Source organism: Lathamus discolor, chromosome 5, assembly GCF_037157495.1.
Source record: "Lathamus discolor isolate bLatDis1 chromosome 5, bLatDis1.hap1, whole genome shotgun sequence".
In the NCBI taxonomy this organism is placed as follows: Eukaryota; Metazoa; Chordata; class Aves; order Psittaciformes; family Psittacidae; genus Lathamus; species Lathamus discolor.
Genome location: NC_088888.1, coordinates 114,009,084 through 114,025,693, shown reverse-complemented (window position 1 = coordinate 114,025,693; position 16,610 = coordinate 114,009,084). Strand labels below are relative to the sequence as shown.

Here is a 16,610-nt window from a genome sequence, read left to right as displayed (position 1 = left end):
TGGCAGTGGTGCTTTTCACAACTAGCAGCAACTAGCTTCCATGCAAGAACCAAGAATGCTATCCCCATCATTCAGTGACAGGGGATCCATGTGCCATAATCTGGTCAGGAGTCTCCCCAGAACACTAAGTGAAGCTCTGGGGGTGCTCTTCAGCCAGGCTAAAAGCCCCCCAGCCCCAGATCCTTAGGTCATGCCAGGGCTTCCTGTAGAGTTCTGCTTCAGGGGCAGGGGAAAGCAGGCGGCACTGAGCGTAGATGCAGAATAACTTTTAATCTCTTACATTAAACACCGAAATATCTTATTTGCCTTTTTTTTTTCCTTAAAAAAAGTGTTTAATTTCCATGTGCTGACAGCTCCGCGCCGCTCTCATACAGGCTAAGTCAGGAGAAGATGCACAGCAGTGTGGAATACGCACTTTGTTTTCCAAGCTAGGTGAGTATTAAAAATTAAACTACAAGATGAGGAAGACTGTGGTGGGACATTCATGGTCCATAAAACACACCAGAAGGGTTCATTCACACAGCCAGTGGCTTGTGTCAGCTGGGGAAGGCAGGAGTGACAGCACAGGTCAGCAGGGCCATAATGGGGCTTGAGGGAGCCCCAGGACCCCCTCAGAGCTGGGGGGACTGCTCCAGGAACACCCGGTACTCCTGGGCATGGTGGACCCGGGCAGCCCAGAGCCATTCAGGGGGCCTGGCTCGCAGCTTCAGCTGGAAGGGGTCAATGCGCAGGCACTGCCCCAGGTCATGCAGCTCCATCACTGGCTCCTCCGCAGCCCTCGCTGGGGGCTCCTCAAGGCTCAGGGTCCTCTTCAAGTGCCGGCCCCGCACGGCTGCCCTGCACAGGACACCTGCAGCCACCAGCATCGACAGGGCAGCTGTGATGGCTGCACCCACCAGGATGTCAGCATGGCGGAGGAAGAAGCTGATCCCTGCAAGAGAAGGGCCATGGCCTCATCCTGCTTGCCCCAAGTGCCCCCTGCTGTGCACACAAAGTCACCCACACCATGACCACAGTGCTCAAGTGCAGTGGATGCTCCTCCAGGGGGGTCAGCATCTCCCCTGCTGCCTGAATAAACCCTCATGACTGTCTCTGGGGCAGAGCATCTCTCCCAAACCTCCATCCCAAAGAAATATTTAGACCAAGAGCCAGCCTGCAGGAGCAGCACAGGGCTGGTGCTACCCTAGGACAGCCCTGATAAAGCAAAGCCATGGCCAAACCAGTGTGCAGCTACATGGAGGCTAAAAGACCTGCTACCATTCCCATCCAGACGTGAAGGGATCCTCTCCTTGACCAAAGGGATAAATATGTATTTAACATATTATTTCTACCTTAATATAGCAACATCCAGCTGACCTGGGTAGGTTTAGACTACATAACTAGTTAATGAATTTGGAGCTGGGAGAATTGAGGAGAAATGCAATTTGGCTGCAAAGTCACAATCAGGTTTAAGCCACTTCCAATGCTGCAGGGATAAGTAGTTTTGGTAAAGTAGCAGCAATGTTTTGAGTACGTATTGCAGAATATTGCTGCTTTCAGTCTAGCAGGACATATTACTCTGCAAGATTGCATTAGCCAGCTCTGATTACAGGCAAGCACCACATGCCATCTGTTTAGCCTTGTGTCAAATGTGTCAGGGGAGAGCTGGGGTAAACACAACATCAATGCCTTTCTCACCAAGATCTGCACAGTGTGCCAGGAGACCACAGGGCACTCAGAGGAGTGACCAAGTTTGCTGATCACATCAGTTACAGCAGAGGTAACTCGTAAATCACCCCTGTCCACACACTGCTTATAGCAGCAAGCTCTGAGCAGCCAGGGCCAGAAGATGCAGGTCTTGGGGAATAAAGGCTCACATGCACCAAGTTGTAACCCTGGTGCAGAGAAAGTATCAGTCTGGGGAAAGGGAGGCTATGCCTTATGGAGAGGCTATAATTGGAAGTGCCAACAAAGCCAGGGAACAGAGTACAGCAGCAAACACCATGGGCTGTTACCAGTATTTAAACATCTGTTAAATACTCCAGGCTAAGCTCCAGGTTCAGGTGCTGGCTGTCACATCAACTCCCTGCTCCCAGGGAGCATGAGCTGTACCAAGAGTTTCCACCCACAGCCTCCCTCAAGAGGGGGGAGAATCACAGAAGGGCTGAGGTGGGACAGTTGTTTGGTATCTATCTCCAAGGGTGGAGGCTCCAAAACCTCACCAGGCAACCTGTGCTACTGCTCAGTCACCTTCACAGTAAAAACAACAGCAAGTGTTTCCTGATGCCAAGGAAAAATCTCCCGTGTTTCACTTTGTTCCCACTGCCTCTGGTCCTGTCACTGGGCGTCACCAAGAAGAACCTGGCTCTATCTTCTTTGTACCCTCCCTTGAGGTATCAAGGCTTCTCTTCTCCAAGCTAAACAGTCCCAGCTGTCTCTGCCTTTCCTCACAGGAGAGATGCTCTAGTCTCTCATCCTTGTGGACTTTCATTGTATTGAGGAACCCAGAAGTGGCAGCACTCCCTAAAACTTCCAGGCATACTCAGGAGAGCCCTCGGGAGCACAGACCTCACACTGAATTACACCCAACAAGCAGCAAGACTTTAACCTGACACAGTTAAGTGGTGTAGGTCACTCCTTGGAGGCTTATCTAGGCTAACCTCTGAAAGCCAATGCCTTTGGAGTCTGGGAAAGGCCATTTCTCCTTTGACTACAAGACTCTCCTTCTGACTCAGCTATACTGCCTAAGCTTCACTTTTCCTCCCTCCTCTTACTTTCTGAGAGGATCACATTTGCCTCAAAGTCTGCTAATACCTGAACACAACTCGTAAATAAGAGATCCCAAAGCTGAAGGAGGAGGCATAAGGGGACCAACAGCTAGGAACTGCCTTGCAAAGATATTATATAGCCTTCTCACACCAGGCATGGACATCTAAAGCCACCACTCTGGTAGCAGTGCCATTTTTAAGCATCACCTGCAATGCACATTAGCAGAGGCACAGTCACAGAGAGAGCCCCTTATCCGTATGAGCTTGCTCCAGGCTGCATATGGCACGAGCGATGCTGCACAAGTTACACACGCACACAAGAAAAGCACCCAGCTGCAGGAGAAAGCAGAGCTGCTACTTTGTCCTCTACCTGATTGTGCAGCAGGGACGCAGAGGGTGCCAGACTTGGTGGGGGAATGATCTTCATAGTCCTTCTTGCAGCGGCAGAGGTACGTGCCCACACCATTGAAGCACTCTGCCTCCTCCCCGCAGAGTCCGACCCCAGCACTGCACTCATTCACATCTGTAATGGGAATAGGTGCTGTAAGTCGAGTCAGGCTTGGCTTAAAAGGGTTTATCCCAGAGAGAAGTGAAACACCCACCTTCAACGAACAGTGAAACAAGATGCAGCTTCTCTGCTCCTGCCGACGAGCCGAGTAGCTCCTCCAGCTGGGAGTGCAGGAGCAGAGACATGTTCCTCTCCTCTGGCTTCAGATGCAGCCAGAAGGTGAGCAGCAGGTTGGCATCGCTCGTCCTACAGGCAGGAGGAAAACATCACCACCAGGCCCAGCTATGAAAGCCCATTTAGACCTTCTACCCACTTGTATTAGGTCATGGTGCTGCAAGCTCTTGCAAAGATAATTTGTGACAAGAGGCAGCTTTGCACTTGGACCAAGGGATAAAGGAAAGCCTGGTAATGGTCCTCACTTGGAGCTAGGCTGAAGTGACTAGCTGTCTGCAGAAAGGAATTTGTAGTGGCAATCTGCAGCCCCAGGTCAGCATCAACAAAGTGTGGAAGCTGATAGCTTCCAGCTTTTCTCCAGCAGACACCATGGCAGGTGTGAGGATCCTCACTTTCTCCAGAGTTTAAATCCCTCTTAAATGTATGAAGCTACTAGCCAACACTAAACATTATTTTTCAGCATCTTTCCTCTAGAAAATCTTTCCCTACTTTCAGGACAAGTTACAGCCCACAAGAAAGGGGCAAGGCTGGGTCTCTGCCTGGGGAAAGAGAATCAGGAGCCAAGCCACTGCTACCTAAGCAGTACTGCAGGTTGTAGCAGTCAGGTTATAGCTGCCAAGCCAGCAGCAGAGCAGTAGCCCTACCTTTTGATTTCCTTTAGCTTTAGTTCATTGACTCTGCTGGCAGGAAGTTTCAGGTTCTCCTGGATCTGCAAACAGAGACACTGGTGCCAATTTGATGTTTGATGGGCATGAGAACGGCAGTACAGTTTTTCTCAGTCTAACCCCCTTGCCTTGCTCTTCCCCTTCACAAGCCACATGGGATGCATTAGATGTTCCATAGCCCACTGCTCTGAGCCTTTTCTCTAAGGAGAATACAAACCTCCACAACACACAAGGTCATTTGGGAACAGGAAGGGCAATAGTAGTCCCAGGTAAGAGTTTGGGTGCTAAACCTATTTAGTCTTTGCCCTCAAGCTGCCCCATTATCAGAGGTGAGTTCCAGCCCTCCATTGCTTATAACCCTGCCTCTGCAGTACTTCTCCACCACCTTGCAATGGCACAATGCTATGAAGGGCTGCTGCAGCTAACATCAGCCACTGCAGCCAGGCAGCCTGCCAGGGCATCAGCATTGGCCTCAGATCCTGGTTCACCACGTGGCTTTGACAGAAAATCCCTGGAATAAAGGGCACATCATGGTCTCTTCTACTTGAACATTTGGGACATCACATTTGTTTTTCTCCCCTTCCTCACTCCCAGACTTACATGGTTCTTCATAGATTCAAGCAGACCCTTTTGGAGCTCACTTCCACCATGAGGAATCCAGTCCTTGGGTTTGATTTCAATAGTTACTTCAAACAGCACATCTACCAGAAGACACAAGATCCTAGCATAAGTCCATATAACACTGACAGGCTCCTTAAATAAGTTAGTCCTTTAAACAGACACAAGCAGAATAGCTCCACAAGGACGTGCTTGTGTAAGTCACTGCCACGTGGGTATTGCCAGAGGCTGTGCTTCAAGTAGAACAAGTTGTTGAGTACTAGGTGAAAGGAAACCTTAGGTAATGCTCAGTGATGAATACTAGAACTGACCTTTAACTGAATACTTTTTGGTATTCAATTGGTATTCAGAGCATTAATGTATATCCAATCACATTCACATTTCTTTAGCTAGCATCTTTCTCAAAGGAATCACTGTAATTTCTGATAGAGTCTAAAATCCCCTTTCTCACCTATATCTGGGATCAGCTTAGATAAACTGCTGTGGTCTGACTGAATCCAGGCTGGCCCAGATTTGTCTGCTGTTTAAAGCCTATTTATTCAGCAATATTTCTCCTGTTCAATCCTCAGGCTCCTTCTGTATTGACTCCTTTTTGCAAGCTATTTCTGTGGCTTGCTCTGCAAATAACCCCAGTATTATGCTGCTCAGTTGCTAATGTTCCCATAAAGGGGTTTTTGCTTCTCTCCCTGGCCTGAGGAGCAGAAAGAACTGCAGGTTTCTGATGCAGGTAGTCATGAGACACCTATTGGAGTGTATTGGAGCAATTGAGGCTCATTCACCATAGAAAGATATCCTTTAACCAGCCAACGAGGAAAGCTTGAACTGAAACAAGCCGACATTTATGTCAGGTTTAGCACATGAGCTGGGGTTTCTCCGGGGTACATTCAAGGCGGCCAAAGCACAGCTGCGGGATTGCAGTGATATCTTAAAATCTTCAAAGACTCAGAAGCACCCTGCGCTGGTTTCTAAACCTCAGAAGAGGAGGCGTCCATGCACCACACCAATCAGCACTGAACTTAGGGCCAGGCTTTAAGACATGCGTAACTCTGCATTGCTCACCTCCGGGATGGTGCTGGGATTGCAGTGCTGTGCTGTTCTCTAGAGATGCCAGGGCAGAAGCCAGATCTGTCAGAGCAAGGAAAAGAATCAGGCCACTAACCTCAGTGTATTGGTAAGGGTGTGTGGGGGAAGTACATAAGGTATGTGTCACTTTGCAAGAAGAGTGCCATGTGCTAGCTTCTCCCTGTATTCCTTCTGGTGAAATTAAATATCAAGCTCTAAATACAATATACTGTACAGTAGGAAGTGCTTTTTAGAAGATGTCATCCCAATAAACCTAATGTCTGTTCCTGGAAGTGAATGAAATGTTGTCCCTGTGAAGCCACCAAAGCTCCTACAACCAACAGAGCTGCCTTGGACACTGATGAAGCAAAGCAGTTTGTGTTTTAGATGCCAGCAACTTCAAAAGAGCTAAATAAACTCTTCTCCACATCTACAAGAGCAGTTTGGAGGGGAGGAAAGACCAATTGAGAACCTATTCTACCTTCAGACAGGAATTAGTAGGTATGGGTGGCTGAGTATTTCTGTGAAGAAGTCTACCATCAACTCCTAAACTTTCTTAGGAGACAAAAGCCTTCCCCCCCTCCACCCTTCAACTTCTGGAGCTCAAACTCATTTGTCATAGCTAGGAGCATTGCGCCAGGCTACAGCCATAGGAAGCAATGCAAGCCAGAGCTGTTTAAAACCAAAATGAGCAGCCACAGTCTGCTTTGGTTATAAAGTCACAGCTGGGAGGCTGGCTCCTCAAAGCACTTGGATTAGAAACTAGCCTGTCTCTGATAAGAGGAGCATCATCCCATAGATGCCCATGTTACAACAAATAATCCTATGTCTTCTCAAGTACTACCTTCCTTGGATACAGAAGGAGTCAGTGATACCACATCGACCAGCCAAAGGCAACAGCCATGTTATGAGAGCACTGCATCACTGGAGATGGATACTGCACAGTGTCAGGCACCAGCTCAGCCACAAATAACCCAAAATACACCTTACCAAAGAACTTTTCCATGCTTTCTCCCAGAGACACCATATCTCCAGCATTCACACCAGGAGAGGGGTAGAGAGGAGGTTTTGTACTTGTGTTTAGCAGTGGCTCTTCCAGCACTGGTGTCTGTGTGAGATGTGCAGTAGCAGCCACTCCATCTGACAGGCTGCTGCTGGCCCGATCCAGGCTAGATGATTTGGCAAGGAGACCTGCACTGCTGCTGGGCACCTCTGAGGAAGGGGCACCTGCTGTGGTGATCAGAGCAGACACCGACTCTGCGTCCCCCTTTGCAACCTCCAAGGTAGATGGCTCAGCTTTACGCCCAGCACCTTGCCCAGATGGAGCTTGCTCCACCAGAATGTCAGCTTCAGTTTCTCTGCCCTCAGTGCCACTATCCTCAAGGCTCCTTTGCAGCTTGGTTTCATCCCACAGCTGATCATACTCACTGAGGTTAGCACCATACTGAGCATCTTCCATAGGATAAGGAGACCGTTGGGTCTCTTCATCTGGGCTCACAAGCTGAGGCTGGGTCCTGCCACCAACAGGTATAGCTGATGGGCTTGCAGAGGCTCTCAGCATGGGCAATAGACCTTTTGTCACTGCCGTCTTCCAGCCCTCTTTCTTAGAGGTCTCCTGGACAGGCTTTCTGGAAGCTGTAGCGTCATTTGAAGAGCCCATGGTTTCAGAGTCTCTGAACACATAATACTGTCCTCTAAAAGATCTGTATTCATGCCTTACGGAACCATTCCCTGACAGAAACAACACATGGACCGCAGGAGCTTGCGTAGCAAAGATCAGGGTGCCTCGGCTTTGACAGGCATACACCACTTTGGTTTCCACACTTGATGAGATCCCCTGGAAGATGATCTTGTCCTGGTTCTTGCCGCAGCCATCACTCCCATGGAACCCCTGGACATAGATGACAATGTGCTTCTGGGAGCCTGCCCAGATGGTCCAGTTACACCAGATGCTGGTTTTAATGTCAGCATGCAGTGGCAGGTAGAACATCCCAGACCCGCTCTGAAAGACAAGGTGGCAGCTCCTGATGGGGAAATACTCCATTGTCCAGGGAGGTCCAAGCTCTTATGCATGGGAAACAGAAGAGAAACACGGTCAGCAGTTACTGTGTGCACCAGGACATGGCTATCACACATATGGGGTGCTGCAAGTTAACACACAAAAAGCCCCACTTCAGACCCTCTCTTGGTGCAAGACTTCTATAGTTGTAGCCCCTGGAGCCACATCTCAGCTCCATAATCAGAGCTGAACCTGGACCCTAGCTGCTCTGCAAGGGTCTCGCCCCTCACAGCCCATCCAGCCTCCATCAGCTGGAATTATGTGGGTTTGCTTCCCCCAGAGGTTTGGCCAAAAGACCACTTGCTGGAAATCTTCCTATAGTGGGTTTCCATGGCAAGGAAGGAGTCAACATGTGATGAACTGACTGCAACCCCCATGCCGTGTCCTGACACTGGGGGAGGAATTTGGGAGTAAAGTTGAGGCTGGGAAGAAGGGAGTGGTGGGGGAAGAGGTTTAAAGATTTGGTTTTATTTCTTGTCGCTCTGAATTGCGTGGTAATAAATTAAACCAATTTCCCCAAGTCTGTTCTGCCCAGGACAGTGGGCAGACAGCAGGTAATGACTGACAGGCAGGGACTGCAGGTGAAAGACACAGCCTCATCCTTGCCCCCACCAAGTTCTCAAGCCTTCTAAAGATGGTTTATGCCAAGATACAAAGTACTGTGAGACCTACCAGCATGTTTCTGGTGCTGTCCTCCTGGCGTCTGATCCTTTCCATCAGAGGGCTCCTGCAGCTTTTGGTCTCTTGACAGTGTTTCTCCCTGTGGGGCCACAGGAGGAGCAGGGTGTGCAGGAGTGGTGCTGGAGGAGGCATTTCTCTCCTCCTCTGCATGCCCTTGAGGAGCTTCTATGGTTTTCTGTATTTTAACTCCCCTGAGGATGGAGGCAGAAGCCAGTTTGTCATTACCAGCCATGAGCTGATGATGCACAGGCACCATATTCTCCACTCTCCTTGCCTCCCAGGCGCCAGGCAGGGAAGCTGATGCCACCCCATAGCCACTGCTCACACGGTCCTCAGCCTGAGGAAGCCCCACATCAGGCCCTGGGACAGTGATGGAGGCTGGAGAAGGACCCCTGCCCATCAAGGCCACAGAAGCTGAAGTTTCTGCTTGCTGGCCACCGGCCTCCCCCAGCACCAGCTTTGGCATCCCAGGGCTGAGGTGCCTGGTGGACTCGTGTGTGCCCAGTTCAAAGGCTACTGGTGTGTGGTGAGGTGGTGAAGGGGAGAGCATCTCCTGTTCTCCTGGGCCAGCCAGTGAGATGCCCGCACTTTGCCTGAGACTGACAGGGTCCGAATGCAAAGCAGTTGGTGGAGAGAAGAGCACCCTGGACACAGGTTCTGGAGCAAAAGGAACTGCAGGGATTAAATCAGTAGAGCCAAAGTCTGCAAGGACCGGAGCTGTGCAGGAGACCACCAGCGCAGGGGTTGCTTCTGTCCCTGGGGTGGACACAGCTGTCGGAGAATGTTCCAGCCCCGTCGGCAAAGGGGGTACAATCAGCCCCGGCTGTGCAGCTCTGTCGCTTTGGCGGTGGCAGCTTTGTACAGCAAAGGAAGACACATGAGCTTTCTCAGCAGCAGAACCAATGTGTGCTTGGGCATTTTGGAGGAGGCCCCCAGGGTCTGTAGGGGATGTCTTCAGGATGTGACTGCTCTGGCCATGCAAATGAGGGTGCTCTTGCAGGATATCCCATGGTGCTGCGGGCTGCAGCGCTGTTTCCCCCCTGACAATTCCCCTAAAACTTTCCAGGGGAGAAATAACCACACGTTTTGTATGTTGGAGGCCAGTTGTTCCTAGCACAGATTGAGTCATGGACAAACCCCTTAAACTGCTTTGGCATCCTTGGCTTCCCTCAGGTAGCAGATGTGAGTGGTCCCTGTTTACCACTTCATATGGGCTACTCAGACTGGGCATCAGGCCCTTTGCAAGGCCATCAGCATCACTGCTCGCAGTGCCATCAGTTGGGACACTCAACTGGGGGTGGCTTTCAGCCTTCTCTGTGCTGACTGCACTGACCCCTCGGTACATGGTGCTATCTGTGCTCTCTTTGCTTTCTCTTCTGCCAGGGGACAAAGACTGCGAGAGGGCAGCCAAGCCCGTGCAGCTTGTGCATGTTGGCTTAATATTAAACTGTAGGTCTCCCACATCTTTCGGCCCCAGGGTAGGGTGCAGGGCAGACTGCCTGCTCTCCAGACCCACACCTGCTGGCTGCAGAAAAGGCTTCTTTGCCTGCAAGGCACCAAGCAGAGGAGTTTCCAAAAGCATGCTTGAAGGTGTATGGGTATAACCAAACCCCGTGGTAATGTCCCCACTCACAGAGAGACTCGGCCCCCAGGTATCCTGTGCTGCAGTGGGGACAATGCCCTCAGGTGTTCCTCTGCCCTGAGGTTTGCAGCATCTCAGACTTCCCACGGCTGTAGCATCCAGCATGATCCCTCTTCCTGGCATCAATTCACTGCTTAGTGCTGTGGTCTTGCCAAGGCTCACGGTGCTACGTGTGGTTCTAGAGCCCAGCGCATCTCTCAGGTTTTTAGTCCAGCCAGACTGAAAAACATCATCTTCCTTTGGAAGCTTTGGAGCAGGAGATTCAGAAATCACATCATCTTTAGAGGAAGATTCACCTTCCTGGTCTTGGAAGATGTAGTACTTCCCTTTAAATTGCACATCTCTGCGGTTTGGCAAGTGCCTCTTCAGCAACACGACGTGGACAGCCCGGGCGAAGGTGGCAAAAGCATGCGTCTCCTTTTTCCAGCAAGCATAAACGACGCTGTTTTCCACCAGTGAAGAAACGCCTTCAAATAGGATTTTGTCCTCATTTCTGTTGCAGCCCTCCTCAGAGACAAAGCCCTGAATATAAATTATTATATGCTGTCTGGTGCCTGCCCAGATTGTCCAGTTGCACCAAAAGTTTATGGGGGAATCACCATGGTACGCTGGAGGAGAAAACTCCTCATACTTGCCCTTCAGGACTCTGTGGCAGCTCCTTATAGGCACATATGCCAATATCCAAGGAGACTCTGACCCTGGAAGACAAGAAGCAACAACCTGAAGTTTTCCTGCATCTCCACTTCCCGGAATCACTATTCCTTACTTCCACAAAGTATTTTCGAGGTCCCCCATCTCCCCATTTTGCTACCTCCTGCTTCCGTTTGGGAAACATGGAAATGCGTCAGCAGAACAACACACAGGAAATCCCATGTCAGGTCCTGGGGTCCAAGGGGAGAGGTCACCTGGGCATGCACCAACGCATCACCCTGGGGTGCACCTAAACTGCCATCCTTTCCAGCCTGCGGGACTGTTGCCATCCATGCCTGCCAGCAGCCTACCCCAAACCTCCTCCCCATCACTGCTTGCCCCACCTGTATCTACTGCGCATACTCAGAAGCTGGAGAAACCCTGGCCACCACCACCTCTTGCCCCACAGAGAGCCAGGCTGTACCCCCACTGCTACCACCCCAGAGTAAGGCACACTCATCCTTGAAGTGTCCCCTGGCATGGCCATGCAGGAGCAGAGGTCCCAGCGCAGCCATGCAGTTAGTACTGCTTGCAGGGAGGCAGGTTGGATCTCCGGAGTTGGATTATTTAGGGATCAAAGCTAAAGGCTTAAGGAATTGCTACATCTGAATGAGTTACACAAGCAATGAGTGTGCTGTTACCTTTGGTTTCGGCGCACAGGCACTATTTGTTGTCTATACACTGCTGAGCTAGGAGATACAGCTCTCCTTAAGGAACATTCAACCCGTTTGCTTAAAGGGTTCAGCCAAACAAGAAGCCCCCAGAACCCCAGCAGGATGAGCAATGTTAGCATCTCACTGTTGCTAATTAAGCCCTCAAAGTGGGAAACACCTTCCCTTGGGCAGGAAGTGATATGGTATATTCCAAAAACACTATCTCAAAGCTAGAAGAGCCACGAGCCAGCGATAGGTTTACCCTACAGGAGCACAATTAAAGTTTGGGCTGAACTTTTGCTCCTTGTTTTAATTGCTGCCTAACAGTGATTTACTGCTGCACATTGCTCCTGCCTCCAGGATCCTGCTCTGCAGTAGGGGTTTGGCAGCCACAAGATAGCAGCACATGTTATCTCCCACACTAACACTGATTTTTCCCTCCCCCAGCACTCAGTAGCAACCACATCTCCTCCCTCTCCATTCCACCTCAGGGCCACGTTTTTGCTCCTGGTTTTCCACACTGTGGCTTGAGGTACCCAGCAAGTTTTGGGGACGATCTAGTCAGGCTTAAAAACAAAAGCTGGTCTGAGAGTTACCTCACCTGGTTTAACCTTCTGATATTCCCGGGGGGATCCACATGCCTGTAAAGAAAAGAGTGTTATAACAAACCTGAGTACCACTGCCCATGCTTGTAATGCTGCTCAGAGAAATCCCAGCCTAAGCCCAATGTGAAGGGAGGACAAAATCCACCATGTCCTGGTAGCTTGGAGTTTTGCCTTTGGACCAAGCTCCTAGGCCACCCCATTTTTTCTATGGGATAATAAATATTCCCACCTCCAAAAGCATTACCTGATTTATGCTATTAGACCACAACCAATACAAAAACACTCCCAAAACACAGCAAGCAAAGTCCAGCTGTGCTTTAATCCATAGGAGTCATAGAGAGGAGAGAAGGATTTGTAAGTAGGCAGGATGCCAGCCGGACGGAGGGAGCTCCCTGCAGGGAACTGGGTCCCTGCTGCCTATCACTCACCCCTCGAACAGCACCAGCAGCATCACAGCGGGACCTCAGCATTGCCCCAGGAACCTGCCTGCCAGCAGCCAGCCCCCAGGCCCAAGGTACCAGGAACAGGGCCAAAAGCATCAGGGAAGGTAAAGGCTTCATGGCGGAGGTTTAGCAGAGACACATCAAAATAAGCCCAAATAAGAAAAAGAAAACCTCTCTCTCCCTAAAGTAACCCCCCAGGCAAAGTAAATGTGGGATCACCAACTTTCCTAGCCCCTCTCCAAAACACATCCCTGCAGCAAAAGAGCTTGTCTGGGAGCCCACTCACTCATATACTGCCCTGCTACCCCTGTGATAGCAATTAGCTAATCAATGAAATGAGGCCAGCTATCACTCATTAGGGATAGGCCTGCTCTTTCAATTTACTGTCCATTGTTCCTTTGCTGGGTGTTTTGGTGGGAAGGCGTTATCTATTTATAATGCATAACGCTATGAACTGAAGTTAGAGTGATGCTGATATCCTGACCTGACCCAGAAGCAGAGCCCAAGCTGCTTGTTCTCTTAATAAAATAATAAAGGATTCAGTTACTGGAGGGAAAAAAGCCAACCCCAATGTAAAAGTTAATGTTTTCATCAAAACATTTTAACCAGCTTCTGCTGAAGGCTGAGATTTCCCCTAAGGCTGCACTGTTCTCATGCAGGACTGAGTGGAACAGGTGAAACTGCCCTGAAACACAAGCAGCTCCTCTCCTAGTCTATACTTAGTGAAGTGTGGAAAGCAAATAGCCCAGGTGATGAAGTATAAATTATTAGGTGCTTAAAATTCTTTCAGCTGTAATTGTCTAACTTGTCATTAGGGGCCACGCAGATAAGGCAATTAGGCAGGTTGACATGCGGCTTTGACAATATTCCTTTTAAAATGTCAATCACCATTTAGCAAAATAAAAACCAAAATCCTTTTTTTCTTCTAAGTCATCACAGCTTGACAGGCTGAGGGATGTTCTGGGACAAATACACCCATTTTTCTGTGGGTTGAAACAAGCAGCGTGTCAGATCATCCCCCCCGCCCCACCCGGAGTTTGCAGCCGTGTTGGTACGAGCAACTGCATCCCAGCTCCCTTTTTTTAAGCTTTTCCACACATCCCGTGTGTGGTCTCACTGGCCAAAAGACCAGTGAGAAGCTGTAATTCTTGCAGCAGCACAAACCTCCTTCCACGGCCAACTGTCTGTAACTACACATCCAAAGAGAGCCCAGATTCCCTCTCGCTGTGACACAGGACAGACCTGCAGACCCTGCTCCATGCTTACCATAGGTTCATAGAATCATTTACCTGAAGGGGGCCTATAGGGATGCTGGGGAGGGACTCTTCGTCAGGGACTGTAGTGACAGGACAAGGGGTAACGGGTTAAAACTTAAACAGGGGAAGTTTAGATTGGATATAAGGAGGAAATTCTTTCCTGTTAGGGTGGTGAGGCACTGGAATGGGTTGCCCAAGGAAGCTGTGAATGCTCCATCTCTGGCGGTGTTCAAGGCCAGGTTGGATGAAGCCTTGGGTGAGATGGTTTAGTGTGAGGTGTCCCTGCCCATGGCAGGGGGGTTGGAACTAGATGATCTGGAGGTCCTTTCCAACCCTAACTATTCTATGGTTCTATGATTTAGGTTGTAAAAGACTGTTAAGATAGATAGAATCATAGATAGAATCATAGATAGAATCCTATCACCAAGTCCAACTGTTAACCTAACATTGACAAGCCCACCACTAAACCATGTCACTAAGGGCTGCATCTCTACATCTCCAGGGATGGTGACTCAGGGACGGTAGTTGAAGTGATCTGCTCCATAACCTTCCCGGGCACTGAGGTGAAGCTGACAAACCTGTCGTTCCCCAGCTCCTCCTTCTGATAAGCATCCTGGATGCCCTGATGTGAAGTGGGGAGATCCCTGAGGTATCATCTGGCTCACAAGGAGAACAGGAGAGTTTGCTTCATTTTAGCTTAGCAGATGGTAGGGCAGAAATGGTGAAATAAATGGTAAAGCCAAGTTTTTTTGCTGATATGTAAGCATTTAAGTGAGGAATTTTAGCTTGGAGGTGGAGGTTGTTTGTTTGTGTCCTGATTGCTGGGGCAGAGCTGTGTTTTGGCTTTAGTATGACAATAATGCTGATAACACACGAACGTTTTAGTTGTTGCTCAGTAGCACTTACCCTGATCAAAGACTTTTCAGTCTCATGCTCTGACAGTGAGGAGGGGCACAAGAATCCAGGAGGAAGCAGAGACGGGACACCTGACCCTAACTAGCCAAAGGAGTATTCCACACCACAGACATCATGCCCAGTATATAAACTGGGGAGAGTTAGAGGGAAGGGACCGATTGCAGCTCAGGTCAAGCTGGGTATCGGTCAGTCAGTGTTAAGCAGTAGTACTGTGCATCACTTGTGGTTTTTTGGGGAGGTGGGGTTTATTCCTTCCTCTCTCTCTCTCCATTTCATAATTATTATTGTTATTGTATTATTATTATATTTTGCTTTTATTTCAATTATTAAACTGTTCATGTCTCAACCCATGAATTTCTACATTTTTTTCCCAATTCTCCTCCCCATGCCACTGGAACATGACAGTTCGGTAGCTGTTTCTTTTGTTTGTTTTACTGTGGGTATTCCCATAAAACCAGAAATTGTCCATTAGGATGTTTGGTCTTTTTGACTAAACCCTTGTGCTCAGCAGTTGCTACTTCCTTATTTATTTTGGGGATGCCTGGCCTGAGGGTGTCTGTTGGCGGCGAGCAGGTTGGCATGTTCACAATGGCCCACGCCAGCTTGCACAAACTCTGCACATTGAGGCCAAAAATTGTGTTTTCAGCTTCTCTCCCAGCTCCTGTGCTTCCAGTTTCTCAGGATGAAGGTGAATCTCTCCCAGGATGAGCCAATGGACCCAACACAACCCTCAGCAGCCAGGCAGCTCTGAAGCTGCTGAGACACCTTGGCTGCCCATTGCCACTGCGGGGGACACAGCCACCTTGGGGAGCACCGGTGCGGGCAAGTCCATCAAAGAGACAGGCACCAAAATCAAGCTGATTTCAGCAAGTGCTCAAATTTTCCCCCCAGGCAGCACAAAGTATGAGGTGCTCCTACTTACAACTGTGCTGTCATTTATAAGGCAACATAAATAGGCTGAGAGCTTAGGATAGATAAATTTACTATCTATCTGCCTCCCCCTACTGATTGCATTGCTGCATGAAAAGAGAGCGAAAATCATACTGGGCAATAGTTGGTTTTATTCTCTTTTTAAAATCAAAGTTGTCACCCGAGGAAGCTGTGGCTGCCCCATCCCTGGCAGTGTTCAGGGCCAGGCTGGACGGGGCTTGGAGCAACCTGGTCTAGTGGAAGGTGTCCCTGCCTGTGGTGGGGGTTTGGAACTGGGTGATCTTAAGGTCCTTTCCAATCCAAACCATTCTATGATTCTATAGTTCTATTATGCACCAGAGCAAATGGGAAGAGCTAAAGGGAGGCAAGAAATTAGGATTTCACTTATCACCTTGCTAACTAGAAATAACTCAGGTCCGAAACAAAGGGACATTTTAAAACCCAACATTTTAATCAAAGTTGAGAATATTGGTGACATCACTGATAAGCTCTGTTTTTAGCAGGTTTACAAACTTGTGCTATCCTTTAGAGCTCCACAAGGCATCCAGCTAAATACTGGGGGATGTGTCCTGGGTGCCCATCTTAATGGCTGTATCCCTCTGAGTGAGCTGACAGTGCTGTCCTTGCAGGGGCTACTCTATTATTTATATATACAGTATGTAGAATGAGACCCCTGTATCTAGTTGCTGGAGATAAGCATGTTTAATTCCCATTTCTTTGTGTCATTTGTTAGCCAGATTGATTTTAGGTCTGTTGGGGACAAGAATGCAATTATACTTTTAGATGTATTAAAGGTAAGGGATTTCTCAGGACCTGATGCTTTCCTTATATACAGAGTTGGCTTTCCTCGATCACAGACTGCTTTTCATTGATTTGGCTGTTAATCCTCTGGACTGTGCTTGGGGATGTTTTAAATGAGTGATGCCATCATAGTCCAGTTTATCATGGACAGTGTTTTACCC

At 49.1% G+C, this 16,610-nt stretch overlaps 1 protein-coding gene across 4 annotated transcripts in view; it reads right to left on the bottom strand.

Moving 5' to 3' along the window:
- Nucleotides 1-16,610, bottom strand: part of LOC136015776 (uncharacterized) — a 35,776-nt gene that overhangs the window by 5,741 nt on the left and 13,425 nt on the right. Inside the window, exons 1-10 of one of the 4 annotated variants that reach the window (XM_065682204.1) lie at nt 12,533-12,915; nt 12,101-12,140; nt 8,506-10,854; nt 7,203-7,838; nt 5,772-5,837; nt 4,695-4,795; nt 4,074-4,138; nt 3,350-3,501; nt 3,118-3,270; nt 252-931 (exon numbers count right to left, since the gene is read on the bottom strand). In XM_065682204.1, coding sequence (XP_065538276.1) covers nt 612-931; nt 3,118-3,270; nt 3,350-3,501; nt 4,074-4,138; nt 4,695-4,795; nt 5,772-5,837; nt 7,203-7,838; nt 8,506-10,854; nt 12,101-12,140; nt 12,533-12,664 — 4,014 coding nt within the window. In that variant the 5' untranslated portion in view covers nt 12,665-12,915 and the 3' untranslated portion in view covers nt 252-611. Of the gene's footprint in view, nt 1-251; nt 932-3,117; nt 3,271-3,349; nt 3,502-4,073; nt 4,139-4,694; nt 4,796-5,771; nt 5,838-6,764; nt 7,839-8,505; nt 10,855-12,100; nt 12,141-12,532; nt 12,916-16,610 lie in introns of those variants that run through there. The other 3 variants (XM_065682201.1, XM_065682203.1, XM_065682202.1) reach the window with 3 other exon arrangements.